This window comes from Diadema antillarum, unplaced genomic scaffold, assembly GCF_040938485.1.
Source record: "Diadema antillarum isolate AM-2024a unplaced genomic scaffold, OU_Dant_1.0 seq00000462_RagTag, whole genome shotgun sequence".
Taxonomy (NCBI): Eukaryota; Metazoa; Echinodermata; class Echinoidea; order Diadematoida; family Diadematidae; genus Diadema; species Diadema antillarum.
In genome coordinates, this window is record NW_027271433.1 from 1,230,383 (window position 1) to 1,253,128 (window position 22,746).

General features: G+C 38.5%; 1 protein-coding gene across 1 annotated transcript in view; it reads right to left on the reverse strand.

Moving 5' to 3' along the window:
- LOC139733163 (uncharacterized) overlaps positions 1 to 22,746 on the reverse strand; it is a 71,069-nt gene that overhangs the window by 20,171 nt on the left and 28,152 nt on the right. Inside the window, exons 3-14 of the mRNA XM_071644002.1 lie at positions 22,706 to 22,734; positions 21,286 to 21,439; positions 19,437 to 19,460; positions 13,840 to 13,912; positions 12,999 to 13,062; positions 12,332 to 12,536; positions 11,085 to 11,243; positions 8,700 to 8,793; positions 7,864 to 7,962; positions 6,427 to 6,650; positions 5,152 to 5,334; positions 1,961 to 2,101 (exon numbers count right to left, since the gene is read on the reverse strand). Of these exons, the coding sequence (XP_071500103.1) occupies positions 1,961 to 2,101; positions 5,152 to 5,334; positions 6,427 to 6,650; positions 7,864 to 7,962; positions 8,700 to 8,793; positions 11,085 to 11,243; positions 12,332 to 12,536; positions 12,999 to 13,062; positions 13,840 to 13,912; positions 19,437 to 19,460; positions 21,286 to 21,439; positions 22,706 to 22,734 (1,449 nt within the window). The remainder of the gene's footprint in view (positions 1 to 1,960; positions 2,102 to 5,151; positions 5,335 to 6,426; positions 6,651 to 7,863; positions 7,963 to 8,699; positions 8,794 to 11,084; positions 11,244 to 12,331; positions 12,537 to 12,998; positions 13,063 to 13,839; positions 13,913 to 19,436; positions 19,461 to 21,285; positions 21,440 to 22,705; positions 22,735 to 22,746) is intronic.

Below are 22,746 nucleotides of genomic sequence, written 5' to 3' on the forward strand. Positions count from 1 at the left end.
TGAAAATGTATGTCATTCAAACTCACTTTCATTCTTGGGAAGAACCCTTTTTAAAGACCACCAATCTCTTATTCCAGGCCAGGAGCTGGTTTCAAATGGTCAACTCCAGCACTGTTCCAGTGACTACTTTATCATAACCATGTTTCCTTTTAAAAAAAATTGACCCTTCTCACACTTCTTTCTTTTACTTTGTTCGCAAATACTTTTTTTTTTCCCTCATGAGAATGGACATTGCAAAATCTACCTTGTTGTAAATGGAGCCAGTTCTACTTTGCCATACCTAGTCATTCAATATCCAAGTGAGATTACTGTATACGCCATATATTCACTGAATCTAGTTTTTCACGAGTAGGACTTTTCTACAATTTCACAAGTGGATAAATTTGCGATCTGAGAGTACTGCAATGAACCAAGAAATGTATGCATGCATGTCGCTTTCATGTCAAGATCAAAGTCAATATTTTTCGTGTGTTATTAAATTTGCAATTTGCACCTGACTAGCAAAATTTGCAAAAATAAAAACCTTGTGAAATATATGGCCAATACAGTAGTTTGTGGCCAGATTTGAGTCCACGTATGAGTAATTCTAACCAGTACAGTGCCCAATATGCCCGGACATTTACAATCCAAGATTTGAAGTGAACACAATGCCACAGGGAAAGTCAGTGAGAAACGGTGGTTACTCTGCCAAATTAAAAAGTCTCAAAAAATAAATAAATGAATAAATGGGCTTAGGAATCCCAACTGCAAAGGCATTAGCAAAATGAAAGGCTTATGAAATGATCTGCTGTTATTAAACTGAGAAGGCAATGTACAAGAAAATCGAAGACAGCAAAGCAAATGCGTTTTCATCATGCAAATCAATCCTGCAAAATAAAACTACATCAGTTACTGCTGCTGAAAGTGAAATATTAATTGGCTCATTTACAGCACATTTAGAAGCATATGAGGAAAAACAAAAAGAACAGGAGTTCGGGAATACATCCTAAACTGTAGCATTTCCAACCTGTTACATGAGGGAAAATTAAAATATTGAATTAAATGCAAAAACGAATGTATATATACACATATATGATTGTGATAGACAGCTTGCTTGCATGTGAGAACTTGCAATAAGCCATAAGTGCTCATTAAAAATAAAATATTGCATTAATATTATGCAGTATTAATGCTAAAACCTTGTCTGCTTCATCCTTTATGAATCACCCGTCGAAGCTGCTCATTTGGACAATTAATCCTGTTTGCATCATGTTAATGCATTTGTTTCCTGTTTCTGATGCTTTTTCCCCAGAAAATACCAAGAGAGAGATACAAGGGTCTGTACCATAGACAAGTAACATGGAGGAATTAGAGTCCCACTTATGTTTGGCAAACAGCATGTGTCCACCCATAGAAACTGCATCTGAATGCAGGCACACATGCCTATATGTGCATGTACTTTGAGTTAGACCAGTCTCAAATAAACAACACAGCTGCAAAGCAATAGCTTTAGATTTGAATTTGTTAGACAAGTCCCGAATAAACAAAATGGTTGCAAAGCATTAATAGCTTTAAGTCTGTGCATTCTCACAGACAGCAAGGTGAATAGGATGTAAAAGACTGTAAATAATGAGGAATTACATTTTCATACAATAAATTTCATCAAGTAAAAAAAAAATAGTTTGTCTCATCCTGTCACATACAATATACTTCAACAGAATGTGACTTCAAAACTCTTCAAAACCTGAGTGAAATGCATTCACTTTACTAGCCAAACAGAGGGCATCTGATGACATTTTTTTTTCAAGGTTTTAAAAGTGAGCGTGGCATTTTCAATTTTTGTGCCGACATGAGATTATGCATTTCAAAATGTAGGCTTGTGCTCTCATTGAATATCTGTGGCCAAATGGTGTCTTTTTTTTTCCAAAAAAAAAACAAAAAAAAAACTCAGCAAAACAAAAAAAGTGAAAAAAAGACTCACAATCTTGCCGAGTTTCCGGCGACGTGACGTGGTGTCGTGGGGATTTGTGTTGATGGAACTGTTTACGTAGACACTTTCTTGACTAGGTGACTCTGTTATGCCGACATACGTTCCGTCAGGGATGTCCAATGATGATGGCCTCTACATTTGTTTTTTGTTTGGTTGGTTTGGTTGGTTTTTATACGACAATCATTACTTACAAGAAGTTCTTCCACCAGTCAAGTAAGACATTAAAAAGTCATGACCAAATTCCTCCATCTCTTAGTGTATACTCTAAACACAGTGTGGATATGTCGGAGAGAGTGAGTAGCACCATAAAGTTGCACCTTCTAACTATTCGTTTGCCAGAACAATATACCTGACATAATAGTAAATTTACTTGGATGATACATCTGTATGATGAAATGTACTCTACGGAAATGAGAACAGGAAAAGAGCTGAACTCTCAAAAATTATATGTTACTGAAGAGAAAAATAAAACCTATTCTCGAAGTGTTCAGATTCTTGACAGCTATTTATAGTCTCATTCTCTTACTTTGAGGATGCATACACACTACAAGAAAAAAGGTTACGGCACAAAACATACGAATAAGTGAAGGGAATTACTGTATTAGATGCTTCAAAAGAGATATTGATGCCTCATGTGAAAACATTGAAACAACACGCAAAACTGCTGGCTTTAGTCCCACATGAGGATTAAATAGCATCTAAGGCATTTGGAAAACAAACAAACAAACAAACAAAAGACAAACAAACAAACAAACGAATCTATGGCTGAATTATCTAAAGGCATCACCTGTAAAGAAAAAATAGATATAAATATATTTTGAAAAAAAAACCCCAAAAGGGCAAAAAAAAATAATGTCAATCTCCTTGAATTCCTTCAAACAAAAACTTTGAACAAGTTGGACACACGTGCAAGTGAGCATCTGCTGGTGCCGATGTATCCTGGTTTACCGGAGGAGCTGTGCATGGCAGAAAGCAACTCGAATTGGGGAACCAGTCTGGAGTTATGGGCACTCACATCACACCATTCTGATTCAACATTCATAAGTTTGATCATTGCTGCCATTTTGGATTTCAATGTTACAAATCAGCCGGTAAATACATGCACATCCACTTGATTTTTTTTTTTAAACAGAACATCACAAGCAGACATGCATACAAGGTACACAAGCCTTGGGATTTCAAGCCTAGTTGGTGTAATAATCATCACAGGTAGCCATGCTGGGGCAGGCAGAAAAGCTACTCTAGTCCTGTCTTGCCAATTAAGGGGGTGGGGTGAGGAGAGAGGGGAGGTGTGGAGTGAGGGGGAGGAAGAGGGGAGGGGAAGGGGAGAGAAGGGGAGGGGAAGGATGGGGGCAAATTCTTCATGGTACACAATTACACAAGCCTTGGATTGTAAGCCTGTTTGGTATACTTGTTGGTGGTAGCCATGCAGAGTTTGATACAAAGGATCCTGTTGTCCTGTTCGGGCAAAAAGGAAGGGGGGGGGGGAGGGAGGAGAGGGACATTCAGGGAAAGTGGAGGGGTAGGGGTACATGGGTGGGGTAGGAGAGATGGGAGAAGAGAGTGAAGGAGAGGGGGGTGACAAAGGGAGAGGGTGGGCAAGGAGAAGGGGTGAAGGAAAAGAAGAGAAGGAGGAGAAGGGAAGAAAAGAGATGGGAGGGGAAGGGAAGAGGTGGGGAAGGTCGGAGGAAGGGATGGGAAAAGGGTGGGGTGTAGAGGAGCTGAGGGAAAGGGGAGGGACTGGGTGGACAGGTGGGCTTCTTCCTACTACAAACCAACAAACCTTGTTTGCTTGGGTGTGACCTCTCTTGACTCTTCTCAACTAAAATTTACCACAACAGATTAAAAAACACCAAACAAACAATTCTAGGATTAGGGATTGCAACTTCCATGCAAAGAAAAAGTGGACAAAATGTCTTTGGTAAACTTGATTTGTGCAACCTTTGTTTGATCACATTTGCTCCCAGGTTTCATTCTCTTCCATCCAAACACGTACATTCATCACTGACATGCATTTTACATAGACACATTAGGATAGGACACGCAAATGAGATATTAATGGTTTTTCCATCAATCACTACACCCAGTAATAATTCTGCTTCAAAAGAATATAGAGGGTCATATTGCAATAAATATTAATCAATGCACTGACATGTCAGGCTTGTATCTCATGCTATTTCAGGAGATATTATATTTCATTTGAAAATGATCACATTATGTAGCCAAATTTTCCCTCATGATATTCTTTACAGTAAAAGTGATACATGTTTTCATTCTAAAGAGCTTTTTATCGGATCTTCCTGTAATTTTTTGACTAAATTCTCCAGGGGAAAAAGACAGGTGTCTCATCATAGTTTAATTGGAAAATGAAATGCGCTTGTGTTAGATGGCTGTTCACATCATATCCAACAGCCATAATTAGGGCGTCATCCAAATCCTAACATCATGCTCTTACAGTTGCACTGAAAACAAATTGTTTGGCCAACTCTGTGGGACATATGCTTTTATGGCAATAAAGCCCATTCTAACAAGAATTTCAAGAATCCAGGAGACAATATGTTTTGATGCACGCTCCCCCCAAAAAGTCACAAATGGATAACTAACATGCCACAGTTTGTGTGAAATTGGGAAATCAGAGAAAAAAAAAATCATGCATTTTACTCCACTGAGAAAGATGTACACCATAACTTCACATGACATGATCCAACCAAAATGAAACATACCCAAGGGATGATGAAAAACATCACTCACTCTCTGACAAGATATGATAGGAATATGACTCTCACAGCAACACAAAAATTCACATATAATATACTCCTGTGAAAAGATAACCAAGGTTTAATAACACAGGAATGTTACTTTTCAAAAGAACTTTCTGCAAATCAGAAAACTCAAGCCCCTGTCTCATTCCCCCCCCCCCCAAAAAAAAAACCAAAAAATATAAAACATAAAGCAAACTAGAAGGTAAGTAAACTATGAAAAATGTTTGAAGGAATTAAAGCCCTCTCTTACAAAACACTGTTCATAATTGCCAATTCCAAAAGAAATATATCTGAAATGAGAGAGAGAGAGTTGGCTCTAGAGGGCGTCCTTTTAATTGCTGAGGAGAAGAGATAAAAAACATGAGAGTTGAATACCAGGAAACAGACGTATATAAAACATGCGAGAAACCACCAACATACCTGGATGTTGTCTGTCTCGTCCGCCTTCGAAGACGAGTTCTCAAAGGCGGCCAGCAGCTTCTGGACCATTCCGTCCTCCGCCGACTCGTCACTGCCCACTGTGCTGCTCCTGTCTGGCTGCTTACCAAGCGAGGGCGCCACCAGCGCCTTGAGCAGGTAGCCTGCATCTAGAATGTTTAAGGTCTGTGGGAACCAGAGATGTTTGATGGGGACTCACTAGACATGTGCACTTTAACAAAAATCTGTGTCTTCTCTTTTTCGTACATGCATCTCAACATGGCACTTTAACCCGTTGAGGACGAGTCCTAGTATACTTGGGCAGGCGTCTATGGGGGAATGCATGTTGTAGCAAGATTAAACCATCCTCACCAGGTTAAGATGTTGCATGAGACAATGTACACTCGTAAACCACTAAGTCAGAAAAGAATTCTTGGCTGACTCTCAATCACCTATTAAGATAACTTAATATTCACATGTCAGTGAGAAAAACAGATATGCCAGTTTTGTGATCTGGTAACACTGACTAAACATTATAGCTGGTAACGTAACTAAAAAAAAGGAAGTTTCTCATTGAATTTCTGGCATGGCATTAAATGGGACAAAGGCACACTTTGCACATCTTTCGCTCTTTCCTGAGAATGGCACAACATATTTAACTCTTTATGTGCCATGGTGGAAATCCCCTGTTTGCCACGTTATTCTGAGACACGAAGGTAGTCATGCTTTGAGAAAGAATTCTGTTTTTCAAATTTGTTTAACTTCTACAGATTTCTGTTAGGATGGGCATAATAGTAGGCAAAGTTAAAGAGGAATGCCAAGCTTTGTTTCGATATAAATTGTATGACGAATCTATTTTCAATTTTTCTTTTGAATGACCAGTTGCTACATTACTGTAAAGGCATGACTTTTGCACATAAAACCGTGACAGAAACTTACAAGCAATGTACGAGCAAATCTAGTTGGGAACATCGCTTGATAGTCGATCACCACATAGAATGCAAGCCGTATATGAGAGGAACAAAAGCATGAGAAACGCTTTCATTGTGCCGAGGGATTAGCAGTAATTAGCGGTTTATCGATCGGTCTTGGCGGTTTTGTTTGTTGAGCAGAATATGCGACGTTGGCACGCCGTCGACTGAGTCGGACGTGGGAACGTGGCACATAAAGAGTTAATGTGCCCAAAGTGGCCTTTTAGTACAAGATAGCATTGCAGCTTGCTAATCTCATTCTTGTGTAGATCTCTACACTCCCCCCTGTGTGTGTGCACCCTCTCACCTCAATGTAGAGGAGGACCTCTCCGTCTTGGATCAACTTGAAGGCTCCCTTCATCTTCACCTCCTTCTTGTCTGCGATCTCAATCTGCATCCCCTTCATGTTGAAGGTAAAGAGCGTCACATCATCTTTCGCTGCAGAGCAGGAGAACACGGTGTTCTTCACCGTGATCCATTTCTTCTTGATTTTCGGCTCGCCATACTTGATGCCATATATATTGACATATCCTGCAAAGCAGTATATTAAGTGATAGAAATTTGCTGGCACTGGCACCAAAAATGCAAATTTACTTAGTTTACTTCATCACCACCACCACCATCATCATCAACTTTAGTACCATCAAGGTCCTCCCTCCAATGCTTTAACATTATTATCACCAGCAGCACCCATACCACCATCAAGAGATCTTCATAATCATCATTATCACTATCATTATCCTCCTCCTCCTCCTCCTCCTCCTCTTCCTCATCATCATCATCATCATCACCATCATCATCATCATCATCATCACCACCACCACCACCATATCATCATCATCATCATCATCATCATCAAAATAAACTCTGCCACTTCTCTTTCTATCATTTTTCCTGTCATCAAAACCAGCTATCATCAATTAGACCACAGTTTCTAAATCTGCTTTTCATCTCTATCCATGTTGGTTCCCATCAACATTCGCCATGTCTCATATCCCTATTACACCAACTTTACCCACTGGACTCTCCCACTGGAAACCTTCCTATCAATATCACTGACACATATTTCTGTCCAACTGTAAGACCAAATAAAAGGCAATGAACGAAGTTAAATGACAATCAATGATCCCAATAACGCATCCACCTAATATCACCTAGCTTTTTGTCAGCATCACCTCAACAGCACAGCAAATTCATCAGTATTTCCACAACCATTCATTTGGAGGGCCTTTCAGGCCACCATTTCCCATAAAATCAGCATAAAACAATTAGGAATCACCACCCTGGCAGCAAAGAATGAAGCTCTCGGTCAAATCCTTAACCTGTTGAGGGTGAGCTGGGGGGCGTTTCATCAACGAGTTCGTCGGAGTTTTCACCGACAAATTTGCTATCAGCCAATCAGACGCAAGGATTTATACTGACAACTGTTAAAAGCTAATGAAATCCTTGGTCTGATTGGCTGATAGCAAATTTGTCGGTGAAAACTCCGACGAACTCGTTGATGAAACGCCCCCCTGATTCTGCTATAACACGCATCTCCCACAGACAATCCTCCCCCCCCCCCTTCCCGAGTATCGTCGGGACAAGTCTTCAACGGGTCTATGGTGACTCATCGCTGTCAGCAAAATATTGATCCGAGGAACTTTTCAGTTTAGGCAAATTTGGCTGGTGATTCCACCAAAATTTGCAAAGTCTCAACAAGGGGTGTAGCACATAAAGAGGTCCGAACAAGAGGTACACTCACCTGATAGTCCACCACCTGGTTCCAAGGAGAGTTGGGGTGCGACCTCCTTCTCCTTTTCCTTCTCCTTCTCCTTCTTGTCCCCTCTTGAAAATAGTTTCCCTATTTTAAACAAAAATATTCGAGCCTCATGGTGCAGCTGCAGGTCAATCTATGAATCTTATCACATATTATACAAAAGTAAATGAGCCTCGAGGCAAATCATTCTATGAATCTTATCACACACTTTCTGTGTGTATCTGAATGACAATCTATCTGTACCGGTGCAGATCGAAAAATATCTATTACAGTCAGCATGAAACATTCATATACAAGTGCCCAAAATTTTGAACCAAAGCAACACAACAATAGAATGCAATGAAAAACATTCATATACAAGTGCCAAAAAATATTGAATCAAAGCAATGCAACATTGGTGCAAGTGCATCTCATTGCCTTATACTAGTTCTGACTTTTGATGCTCTAATTTGGCACAGTGTACCCGTTGACTGAATTAGTATAGTAATGAAGGTACATCAAGTTATCAAATATGGGTGGAAATGTTTTATTGTGTCTGCTGACAATGATTACACCATGGGAATGAAAGCTGCTTTGTTCTGCTTCTTTGCCTTCTGAACATTTTACTTCATACTCTTACATAGCAGCCTGCATTATTCTAAACAAGTGAACATCTGATGACCTGGGTTGTTGCAACTACTCGTTACGGTATCCCATGTAGAAGGCAAGGCACCTTTATGGGTCAGGATTTCAATACACTAGCAACTAAAACATACTAACAAATTACTTTCAATCATCAAATCCAAGATGGAAAAGGGGATGTTGAGTCAATTACAAGATACCTTTCTTGCCCCCACTCCCTTCCTCCGGCTCCTCGGCTTGGAATCCTGATGACGGTATGATTGTGTGGTCGATGGTTGAGTATCGCTTGAGAACCTATAAGCACACAAGGCAGGGGAAAATAAAATGAAATCGACAGTTTGTGATTGACAGGAAGGGCTGTTGATGTGTCTCTTGACTGAGTTCAGTCACGAATTGGTTTTATTGATAATCCTTTCTTACATCATGTGACCAAACTTTGATATTCATATAGTGTGGTGATATGCTGATACACACTTCTATGATGAGAAAATGCAAAGTTTGGTTCTCATAGGAATAAAGATAACAAAATTCACCACCCTACTCTCCAATACATTATCTCAAGAATTATGCCATTTTGTTAATGTATATGGGAAAAAAATATACATTGTTTTCTGCTTCTTGCCATGCATGTTTGTGATATCACTGAAGCAAAATACATATATATGTATGATAAACCATATTCATCTCTCAAAAATATATCCTGACAAACTGAAGACGTTTTTTTTTCAATATCTTGAAGAAATATAGATAAATAAAAAAACAACAAAAGAGAGAAACCTCCACAAAATAATGGTAAATGCTCATGAAGTATAAAATGAAGACAAAAAGTAAAAACAATACAACACATCTTGATTAAGGGCAGGATAAACAAATTGATTTTGATAAGACAGTATGTCTCTTGCTTTAGATAGATCTCTTTGCTGATAGCTCTCACTAGCATGTGTACATTTGACATTTTTGCATCACAACAGAAACTTTAACAGGTACAGCAGATCACGAGAACATGCATATGTTTTAGCAACTTCAGCAAGGCACTGAAAATAGAAATATGACACATCAGCAGAGTTCAGCATGGTGATAAGCTAAAAAGGTATATGAGGGTTGAGCAAATGAGGAGAGTCTGGATGATATCTGTTGAATGGAAAAGATTTCTCGTGTCAAATTTAAGCAAGAATTTGAACTTTGAAGAGAGCCAGAATATCATTTCGTTTGCAGCTTAATCAATTGCAGAAAATGGCCCTGCTTGAATTACCACCATAGAATTCTTCTAAAACTTGGACATCTTGTAAACAAAAACAAAAACGAGCTAAAAAAAAAAGAACTGAAAAAGACAACTGCCTATTATTCACTTTTGGGCGTGAGTAGAAAACTTGATAGAAATTACTAATGAGACTTGCCTACACATAAATGAAAGATCAAGAAATAGAAATGTGAATAGTTATCAACGTCTGTCTACTACGGAACAAGAAGGATGTTTTTTCTGAGGACACTGCCATTTTTTTTTCATGTATACTCTGTGAAAGTATATGCATTAAGCACGTGTTGCAATCTTATAAAAGGACAACAAAAAGGGAAAAAAACTTGCAAAATAAGTTGCAGCATAAAAGCAAATCCATATACCAGGTAGAATCACAGGCTCTGTAATATCTTCCCGGAAGGCGTGGAAACTATATAAAAATGCAATCATTTTTGTAGGGTACAAACTCATAATGTTGGAGAGCCAAATTTTCAAAGCACATCAATCCCCTCTGACAAGCAGAGAAACAGAATAAAGGAAAGAGTAAATCAGGTTGAATATATCACTTGACTGTATACTTACACTATAAAGGAGGTAGAGATTCAATACAATTATCTAACTTGATTATTTGAATGCAGTTCTTGAAAGCTATCTACATTAATTACAAACTCAATGATATTCATTCTTAATACTACAATGTATATTTGTGATCATTAAAAGTAAATTTCAAAATTCTCCCTCTCTCTCCTTCCTCACTCTCTCTTCCTAAATAGTGAGAGTTAATAAACATAAAGAGAGAAATACATCTAAAAGTGTATATATAGTGAATTTCATATCTTCATACATTCACAGATAGATACATACAGACATATATAGAAAGATGCATTCATGCATACATTATGTACAGTCCAACCTCAGATATCCGGCCATGTTGGGACCCGCACCCGTCCGGATAACCAATATGGTCAGATATGGGAGAAACGGCGTTAATGTAAATGAACATACAGCTGCCGACCCAGTGGTATCTAAGTTGGTAACATGTGCCACAACAGTGGTAGTAATCTATGCTAGCCAATGTACACTTAAAATCACTGTCCATTTTTAAAGGGAACTGAATCATTTCAATGTAAAATTCATAGCAAGTTTCTGGAGGGAATGGTATAGATAAATCTTGAGTTTTGTTACATTTTGGATTGAGTTTAAAATCACCTTTAAAAAAAAATCTTTACTACATGAACATGTCTGAATGATAGAAGAGTTCGGAAAAGAGATGGTGGGATAACTGAGGTCACACAGCATAATGAAAATTGTATAGTCTCAGTAGGAGAGAGCAGAAAGAGATACTTACAGCGACCCATTTATCGGCATCTAGCTTGGATTCTGCTGCCATCAGTAGAGGGTGCTTCATGCTCTGGTGGTTGATTCGGAAGACAAAGTCCCTGTTGGTCTGGACACCGACGTACCAGACGTCTAACCCCATCATGGGCAACCTCTGGGCCTTCTTGTCCTGATTCATCATCATCATCATCATCATCACAGTAAAAATGAAAGAAAAAAGTTAATGAAATCAGGGAAGAGTAGTGAACATGAACAGCAAGAATTCTTCAAAATACCATTATATTCCTATGAATGTTGTTTCAAGGTTGTACCCACTTATGGCAATTGAAAATCCTCCAAATAGTCTTTTATTCAGAAATTTTAAAATATACATCAGTACTATTAATTGCTGATGACTGCACAATGCAGAAAAAATGTGCCCCAGATTTGAAAGAATCTGCAATTTCTACTCTATCTCATTACATAGACCTGAAGACTGTCATTGCTATCCCTGAAAATGGGATGGTAGGATGAGGAGACCCTTTGAGAGTGTTGGAAAGAAGAGGAAGACAAGTTGGAGGGGGGAACTGAGATGGAGATGGAAGAAGAGGAGATGAGGAAAACAGAAATAGAAATAGATGGAGGAGAAAAAGACCATGATGATAATGATGATGATGATGATAATGATGATGGTGATGGTGGTGGTGGTGATGGTGGTGACGATGATGGTAATGGTAGTGATGGTGATGATGATGATGACGACTGTGGTAGTGGCAGTGGCAGTGATGGTGATGTTGACGATGATGATGATGATTGTGATAATAATGATGGTGATGGTAATGATGATGATAAAAATGACAGTAGTGATGATGGTGATGATGGTGATGGTTTTTGAGATTCACATGGTGATGGTGATGTTGATTTCGATGTTGACGTTGATGGTGATGACGACGGTGATGGAGATGGTGATGGTAATGGTACTGGCAATAATGGTGATGATGATGGTGGTGGTGATAGGGTGACAATGATGGTGATGGTGATGGTGATGGAGATGCTGGTGGTGATGGTGAATGGTGATGATGGTGGTGATAACGGTGGTGATGACGGTGGTGATGATGGTTGTGGTGATGGAGGTAGTGGTGAAGATGTTGAAATAGTTGGTGATGATGGTGATAGTGATAATGACAGAGACCACTTTACTAGTCAGAGACGAAAGTAATGTGTTACATTCTGGTTGTAAAATTTCAGTGCTGTCTGCAAGACAGCCGCACAACAAACCTTGTAACTTTTGTAAATCATGAGCTGGTTGTCCCTGGCAATCACGTAGCGCTTCTCCCACTTCCCAAGAGAGATGCCTCCCTTTATTGTGCTGATCATATTGTTGTAGTAGGAGAGTCTGTCGATGAGGTCGATGTCTGTTTCTGACGCATGCTCATTTTTGAACTCCTGTAGCTTGTCGGTCTGTTTCTTTTTAGGTTTCTCTCTGGAAAACAAAATACAAATTGCTCCAACTTTATACAGCACATATCGCTTCATGCAATATCATACTCATTTCCCCCCCCCCCAAAAAAAAAGAAGGATATCATATCATATAATTTCTTAGTCAAGGTCTCATACAGTACCTATAATTAAATCATGTTATGTCAAACATTCCTCAAAGAATGGTTCTTCATATCAAACTGGTGAGGGGACATTGAATGGGGAGTGAAGATAAACCATGTTATCATGATTCTCATGTTGAATTTCTCAAAGGAAATTATGTTAGCAATGCTCATCGCTATTACCACACATATGTAGGCTTGATCTGATCTGCATTAATCTATTGCAATTGGTTTTCCCCTGCAACACTGCCTCCTCTTTGAGATAAATTCACCCTATATAGTGAATTGTCCATGTTCAAGTTTCAATGTTCGAAAGCAAAATGTGTTCAGTTCATGATACTCACGTAACCTCGACTTCGACTTCATCATAATCTGTAGAGTCACTGTTGTAGTCATCCACTGGTATTTCTGAAAGAGAAGCATTCCAATTGTTTTATTTGGGAAGCCTTCACACAAATGAACAAGGCACAATGGAACACCAAGTTTTTCCGCTTATAACTAATATTGGTAACAAAACAAAGCTTTAAGTACAAAGAAAAGCCTTTAAAAACAAATTTGCTTGAAGTCACTAATCTCTAAGCATCAGTATATTCTATCTGAGCCAGCAGAGCAAACCTCCTGTGTAACAATGAGTGTCTCCACACATAATGAAAGGAATCTTCAATGAATTGCTATTCTGCATTCACATTCCAAATTCCTTGAGTATAGGTGTAGCGTATTTCACATTAATTAACTGAGCCTCCTCAGTAGATTATACAATACTGGGTGGTTTTTTTTTTGTATTTGTACGTTTTATTGATTTCATGATTACAAACAATACAAATTACACAATAATTATGAACATTTGGAACAAAAAATATAAATAATACAAATAAGATCATCAATAAGACATAAAATTCAGTATCATTTTGTTCAATAAACAAATCATTGTGGTAGTTACCAGTATAACATTTTACAGGTTCTACCCTAACAAATACTGTTTTTTAAGTACACCATTGTGTTTCATGGGCAGTGAAATATCTTATATTCTGAAACTTGTTAAATTACTGACCTATACATGACAATTACTTAGAATACTAATTCTCACGAGACCAGCTAAAAAGATTCAAAGCAAACTGCTATGTCCATTGGTGTTATTTCGACAATGCTACAGACATCTGCATCCGAAAGGGGTGCAAAACTTACCCCCTCCCCCATGCTGGAACATGAATGTGCTTCCGCTTCCTTCATCACTGACAGAACCAGGTGGCATCGATCCCTGATGGCAAAAGGATAGAGAAAGAGATTAAAAATTGAAACATGGGGAAAAGTTGCATGCAATGATGTCATTGGGAGACATAGACAGAGACAAAGGGATAGAAATAGATAAAGAGATAGATATAGAAATAGAGATAGAGAGAGAAATATAAATAGAGATAGAGATAGAAAGAGAGATAGAGATAGAAAATAGAGATAGAGATAGAGATAGGGGCATTCAGGGGGAGATATATATAAAGAAGAGGAACATATGGGAAAGCCGTTAACAATGGTATCACATAGGGTCAAGGACAGACAGAGATAGAGATAGTTACTGAAAAGAGAAAGAGGCAAGATTAAAAGAGGAACATACAATTGTAAGGAGAGGTTACTCATGATGATATCACAGAGAGACGAAGACTATTTGAGACAGAGATAGATATGAATAGTTAGAGGGAGAGAGAGAGAGGGTGTGTGTGTGTGTGTGTGTGTGTGTGTGAGAGAGAGAGAGAGAGAGAAACATGGGAAATACAAGGGATAGTTACTCTTAAATGATGTCATAGAATGATGAAGAGAGGGAGAGAAAAAGGAATAGATAGATAAGGAAAAAGAGAGAAAGTGAGTTAAGAAGGGAGAAACACAGGTGAATATGGTGATGACTAAACCAACAGAGAAACAAAGAGAGATACAGAGAAAGGTGGGGAGGGGAGAGGGAAGGGAGGGGGAGGGGAGAGATAGAGGGACAGAGGGGGAGGAATTATATCTATACAAAGAGTGATATGCATCATTAGGGAACACACACACAACACACAGAGATTTGGTGACTGAAAATTGAATGATAAATATACGAGACACAGATATACAATAATAAAGATGGGGAGAAAACAGAAATGAATATATTTAGAGTTGATATAAGAGAGCAAGAGACTGATATAGGAATTATCAAGACAGTTCAGAATACACATACATGGAAGAACAGAAATGTGCACTGCCAAAAGAAATCAAGGCAACACAAAGAAAAAAAACTAAAAATCAGCAAAGACAAGAGGGAATCTAACAAATTACCTGAATGAGTATAGTTTAAACAAATTGAAAATATACACAAGTATAAACACATTACTATCATTCAGAAAAATTTTCACCACTTAAACATTAATGCACTCTCAAAACATAAATAAGTGTTCATGATAGATTTTCCTGAATTTAAAGAAAAAGAACAAATCAGCATATGAAAAATATTTTAGCGTTTTTGCCATTTCTTTGGCAGTTGACTGTATCCGAGGTTTACAGTGAATCAAGCCACCATCTTGTGGCCAGTGCTCACACACACTACAAAATACAACTGTGTTCCAGACAGCGAATACCTTTTATCACAGGCACAAGTCAGTTGGGCGAGTGAGTAAATCTAAATCACTTGGACAAAACTTCCAATATCTAATTTTGTCTCCAAGAGTCTGTTTATCTGTCTGTCTGTCAATCTGTCTGTCTCTCTCTCTCTCTCTCCATCCATCTTTATATCTCCATGTATTTATGCATATATCTATGCATTATGCATCTTTTGTTTTATTTACTTATTAATTAGTAGCTACAGACAAAGAGATGATAGAATACAAAATATAAAATACATAACATTACCTGTTGCACATATGGCAGACTGTTCAATACAGCACTCTAGAAAAAGAAAGATTAGTGAATCTCATCTTCCCTTTAACTTTGATTTTCTTATTATTTTTTTAATATTTTTTTTTACTTTCTTTTGAATTTGTCTACTCTTGCTGGAGGAGGTTAATGCTACAGAGAGAGATGGAGCAACCATAAGAAAGCTTGAGCATTCTAAAGCAGCGTATTTTATATGGCGTTGCTCTTTATAGTAACATGGCTAGTAGAGAAGACTACGGTTTAAAGGGATCGTTCAGTTTTGGTTGAGACCTAAATTCAGGTTTCTAACATGTTTGGGTGAGATAATGAGAAACCTCTTAAGAAAACATGAAAGAGCACGTAATTCCAGGAGGAATCCAACATTTATTTGATGAAAATTGGTTTTGAAATGGCTGAGATATCCAAAAACAGAGCGATTCAAACAAGGCAATCGCCGAATTGTGTCTCGCCCATTCGCGTACAAGGAATTAATATTTTTTATAACTCCCACAAGTTAATTGACCTGCTTATGACCTTTGACCTTGTGGTGACCTTCAACACCCTAAGGGACATTCACCATCCAAGTTTGGTCACAAACGGACAAAGGGATCAAAAGTTATGAGCCACAATCAAAAAGCGCCCTAAAAACATAAGATTGGGCCCTAAAAGTTTGTTGACCCCTGTCTGTGACCTTTGACCTTGTGATGACCTTTAAATCCCCAAGGGACATCTACCGTCTAAGTTTGGTCACAAACGGACGTAGGGATCAAAAGTTATGAGCCACAATCAAACCGCGCCCTAAAAACATAACATTGGGCCCTAAAAGCTTGTTGACCCCTGTCTGTGACCTTTGACCTTGTGACGACCTTCACCTCCCCAAGGGACATCTTCCATCCAAGTTTGGTCACAAACGGACAAAGGGATCAAAAGTTATGAGCCATAAACGAAATGCGCCCTAAAAACTTAACATTGGGCCCTAAAAGTTCGTTGACCCCTGTCTGTAACCTTTGACCTTGTGGTTACCTTCAACTTCCCAAGAGACATCTACCATCACCCAAGTTTGATTGCCATTGTAGCAACATGTGCTGAGTTACGTGTGGTAAGAGAGTCTTGCAAGTAAACTTTAACGTATGACCTCAAATGACCTTTGACCTTATCATGTGACCTCTTATGGCACCATAACATGAAGGTACCCCCAGTGCATCCACCACCCAAGTTTGATTGCCATTGTAGCAACATGTGTCGAATTACATGTGATAAGAGAGTCTTGCAAGTAAACTTTAACGTTTGACCTCAAATGACCTTTGACCTTATCCTGTGACCTCCAACGGCACCATAACATGAAGGTACCCCCAGTGCATCTATGACCCAAGTTAAGTTGTAATCCAAGCAACTTATGTGAAGTTATTTGTCAAAAGAGAGTCTTGCAGGTAAACTTTAACATAGAAAAGAGAGTCTTGCACATACTCTTTAATATATGACCTCAAATGACCTTTGACATCATCACATGACCTCTGACAACATCATAACATGAAGATACCCCTAGTGCTTCTATCATTCAAGTGTGGCTGCCATTGCTGTAACAGATGCCAAGTTATGCATCATAAGAGAGTCTTGCAGGTAAACTTTAACATTTGTGACGGACGACGGACGACGGATGGACGACGGACGGACGACGGATGACGGACGGACGACGGACGGACGACGGACGACGGACGGACGACAGACGGACGCCATTTGGATCCCATAGTCTCACCTTCACCTCCGGTGGGCGAGACAATAAAAGGAGGGACCCACCTTTTATTACGAACGCTTTGTTTTACTTTGTGTTTGGATGTCTCGGCGATTTCAAAACCGATTTTCATCAAATAAACTTTGAATTCTTCTTAGAATGGTATGCTCTGTACTATTTCATAAGTGGTTTCTTGCTATCTCGCAAAAAGTTAAAACCCAAATCTCATCTCCACCAATACTATACCATCCCCTTAAAGGGGAAGGCTAGTAACTGATCAGTAGTAATCAGTGGAAACGCTGGGAGATGATTGTTCCAATCCTTATGGGATTCATTCAAGAGCACATTATATATCTATTGTTGTGTGAAAATTATTTGCTTCAGAATGGTCTCATATTCAAGTAATGTGCAGTTTAATGTTTCCAGGTTAGCATGCCTGGTCAGTGACGGGGCATTAAGCTGCACATTACTTGAATATGAGACCGTTCTGAAGCAAATTATTTTCACACAACAATAGATATATTATGTACTCTTAAATGAATCCCACAAGAATTGGAACAATCATCCCCCAGCATTCGCACTGATTCCCACTGATCAGTTACTCGCCTTCCCCTTTAAGAAAGGAAACGTTGCAAGAAGTATACTTGGCGCATGTAAGAATGGCTCTGCGATCCATTAGAGTGCTTTTCTGTCTGTTTGGCATAGTAAGGAGCATGACCACCAGTGATGCAGTAACTGAGAGAATTTTTTTTTTTCCTACAGAAAGATCTACGTGGCAGAAGTGCTAAAGTTACGCGATCTATTTGAGTGCTTTCTTATATATATATGTCTGGCATATGCAAATAATGAAGCAGTGTCTATAGTTGCAAGAGGTCATGTGCGAATAAGTTATATTTTGTTCAGTGGAAACTGCTCACATAAAAAGGGAAAAACATGAAATAAGTACATACGTCAATTTCAAGAGGATGTAGAGGACGAACGATGACTATTTTGCTATTTGTATGTTATTCCACATCATCAACAGCCATTTCCCCTAAAATTTGATATTTTAGATGAGCTTGACATACTGATACATGTGCCATTGTGACATTTCTCAAACTGAGGAAGCTTATAAAATAATGAACTACTGATCAATGGTCTTTTTGCACCATATAAGAGAGAGAGAAAAGAAGAAAAAAATCCCCAAATAAATATGTCACTATAACTTGGGTATATACTTCATGGTCATTTTTTGCTATCATATTATGGTTTTAAAGATTGACAACCATATTTACCAATTTTGGAAATTATGATTTTCCATCCAAAAAAAAAAAAAGGTTAACCTACCCTTAAAAAGTTAAATTCTACGACTGGGAAGTGATAAAACAGTACACAAGTTGATCACTGGTTAACCATTTGTGAAAATTGAGTTCACTACTGAACTATCATGTACTTAGTACAGTATGTATTTCTGGTGGATGATCAAAGACAATTACAAATGTATTGATCCTTATTCTCAAAAACGTAAGAAGGGAGACGAATTACTATCATAATGAGTGAATCTGACAAGAAATAAGATAAGACAATTTGTGAGTATGTCACAGAAATTGGTTTTCTATGCGTTCACTGAAAACAATGACAGAAGCGTTGTTCTTTGATTATCCATATGTTTGTCTGTTTGTGCTATCAAATAGTCCAGCAATGCATTTGATATTGCAGCCAGATGTGACTTTTGTATGGATTTCTGCACTTTAGTACTCATTAAAAAAAAAACAACAACAACAACTAGTATGACTTCATTCTAACACTCAAAGCTCCTATTAACTAGTGTGAACTTTTTCTATGGAGGCATGTCACTATGGCAACAAGGTACAAATAAACGGTGGTTAACCTTCATAGTCCTCTCTGACAAATCTATCCATGCAAAAATAAGAACGAAAAACAAACAAAAAAAATATCATGAATTTGAGTTGCTTAAGAATGTTTATAAATGAGTGCTGAAATACTGCATTTGTTGTGTTTGGTGAGGTGTACAAAGAGAGGTGTGGTAGAATAAGAAATACCATACTGTGATGGAGAACAAAAATATCTGGGTTTTTTTTCCAGAAAAATAAACAGCGCAACACTTACCAACAAAGATCTTATAATAATGAGCACGTGAAAAAGAGCTTTTTGTGATATATCTAATGGCACTCACCGATCTTCCAAACAAACTTCTTCTCTGTATGTGCACAAACACAAACAAATCCTCTAATTCCCCTGTAACAGACATATCCAAGACTAGCAGTGGTTGGAGTATGATATAGCTAAAGTGTCCACCATATAGGTACAGCCACAATTGACTAGCAAACAAATTAATCTGTCACAACTGAACTTTTATATGACTGATATAAGTCCTGGCCAGCTCACATTTTTTCTGTGAATCTAAATGAATCAGTTTAGGTGTCTGTCGTGGCTTGGCCCACTTCACATTGTTTCCTCCATATCCTGAATGACATCACAGCATTTTCGTGTTTTTATCGCCGTCCGGTTTCCCACGCCTACCTCTGTAACGACGCTATGATGTCACATTCATTATCTATCTAACGATTATTTACACAGCGATTGAGTGTAAACGTGTCCACAGGTGCACTTCCTCTATGCTGTAGTTTAGACACTGTCTTCATACACTGTACAGAGCTGAAAATACAGTGCCTTCTCTACAGTTTATTTTACTTGTGTTGTGTTTTCATAAATTGCCATCTAAAATATTTCATTGTTGGCTTCATTATGGCTAAATGTGTGACACATAACACCTGTCAAACACAGACACACATACACAGAAAAAAACCGAAAGGTTGATATACAATTGCATTGTTAAGTTGCAATCAATTTCAGTCAGTTACTCTCATCGTATCTTTAAAATGCCTTTGGTCACTCAAATGCAGACTGTGTAAGATGTGTCAACATTATGCATATTATGAGGGTAGAATGATCAAACAGGACATTGCGACTATACAGGCCCGGAATTCACGAAGATGGTACAATCTTGTCCATGGTTTAAACCATGGACAAAGACCATGGGACGCCGAGTGGTGCATGGAATATTTCGTTACGAAATCAGTCATTTTGTTGATGAAATGATTATTTTGTAATGAAATGACATTTCGTAATGAAATAGGCCATGCAACACTTGGCACCCCATGGTCTTTGTCCATGGTTTAAACCATGGACAAGATTGTACCACCTTCATGCATTCGGGCCAAAGAGTCTGACCACCTGCCCTCTTTGAACTAATAAAATGTACTGTGCTGTGTTTGGTTAATGTTGTGAATGTTGCCTGCATCTTTTCTGGATGATTCTAAACACTGTGAGTTCAGTTCTATTGCCTATTCTACCAATTCCTCTGTTTTTCCAACCATATCTCACTATCAATTTAGTGAATAAACGGACCAACTGGACCTTTTGAAGGGGTTCATCTAATTGGTAAATGTCTGTTAGATGCAAATCTTATTAATAGGTAATCAACTCGAGTTTCATTCTACCTTTGTGAGATTTCACCTACTGATTTATGCAGGCCTTATCATACTGGCGTTGACTCACTGGGATATTGTCAGTCTCATCATTCTGTCCGAACACAGGAACAAATTGAAGAGATGGATCTGGGAGGCTCACATCCAGCGGGGGCGCGAAAACACAATGAATTGCGACATGGGACAAAATAAATTATCTTCAATGTACATTCCCAGTCTATCTGACTATAAGACTGTCAATAACCACATCTATATCAAGTCAACACTGGTCTGATGAAGTCTGCAGAAAACAGCAGGAGAAAGCTCACACAGGTGAAATCAAACCTTGATTGTAAAATCCAGAAAGTTGCTTCTAATTGTCCAACTGGATGTTTGAAGAATCCTGTTTCATGGTATGTGCATAAAAATTTGGCAGTAATCTAAGAGTGTTATGACTGTGTGTTCTGCTAGCATATCTAGGGCAAGAGACTAGGGGTGAGATCAAGGTGGGTGGGGGAGGAGGAGAGGGAGGGCGTGGCCTCCTAGCACCCTTACCCGACCGGATTCCGTGGTGCTGTCATCTGGGTCCTCGTAGACATCTTCCACCTCGTCCACGATCCTCTGTTTGGGGATCGGTGGCCGATTGTCCATCGACGGCAGCTTGGGGGGTTCATTTGCGATGGGGAGTTCATAGAAGTCTTCAGTAATACTATAAGGGGGACAATAAAGTGCATATAAATGTCAAACAATTTGTACATACAGGATGATTTTTACCAGTGCTAATAATTCTCTGTCAGAGTTATTACAATATTTTAACATCATTTATAATGTCATTTCAGTTACATTCATCATTATCATTACTGTTCAATAGCATTACTACAATTATAATATCATTATTACAATCACTATTACTGTAACTACTGTAGTTATTTCTATTACATAAAAGTCATCATCATCATAATAAAACTAACACAAGGATGCCCACCATGTATAGATGTGTGGTCATACGTAATTTGTAACCCAAACACTGTGCGACATATGACTGACAAATGCGTAGGTGTCATACACTATTGCTACATACCTTCCAAAGTTCACATGACACTCTAAATTCTGTAAAATGCATTTGTGACCCGCTACAACAAAAAGGTCCTAAAGTCGCGCACGGTCGAAGCCGTGAAAATCGAGTTTGAAGTCAGAGCATTAAAATTGGTCAAAACTTACGATTTTCTGATTTTGATATATTATTGGAGTCTAACATGTCTTCTATCATCTGTCGAAATTTTGAAGCAAAATAATCAAAGGAAAGATAAAAAAATAGCGTTTTTCTGAGCCATGTTTTTTGGCGTTTCAATGAAGCAGAAACTGGTTCGAAAATTTGGATTGAGCGCCACAGATAGGCTCCGCCCCTAACAACGACCAGAGTGATCTCATTGGTCAGTTTGCTGCTTGCTGCTAACCGAAGCGTGAAGCTCGCACACTGCCCAGTCGACTGGTGCGTGCGGGCGGGGTGCGCTATGCTTCTCACATCCTGGTCACTGATTGGTTGGTGAGGAGACCGCCGACGCTGATGTTCTTGAATGAACTCTTCGGGGGTTGCTAGGGCTTACCTTCTATTGTCCAGAGGTGAAAACTGACTTGCGTGTCCCTTGATCACGATTGCATCGAAAGGAAGACTTCTAGGACGCTTTTCTCGAAACAGCGATTTTCCAGACGTCTCGACATGCTCTCTTTTAAACATCGATATCTCCACAGCCGATCATTTTTATAAAATGTGTTATATATCAATTTAAAGCAGAAAGATTAGGGGATTATATCATGCAATTTTCAAATAATCGACCTCGCCCGACTTTAGGATCATTTTGTTGTAGCGGGTCACATTTGATAAGATGATCGACCACAATTGCTATTCTCTCATATTATCATACATCAACAATAACAGAAATAAAAATAGAAAATAAACATTTCTAATACTTACCTTCCAACTTGTGTATTTTGATATTCATTCTGGAAAAAGAA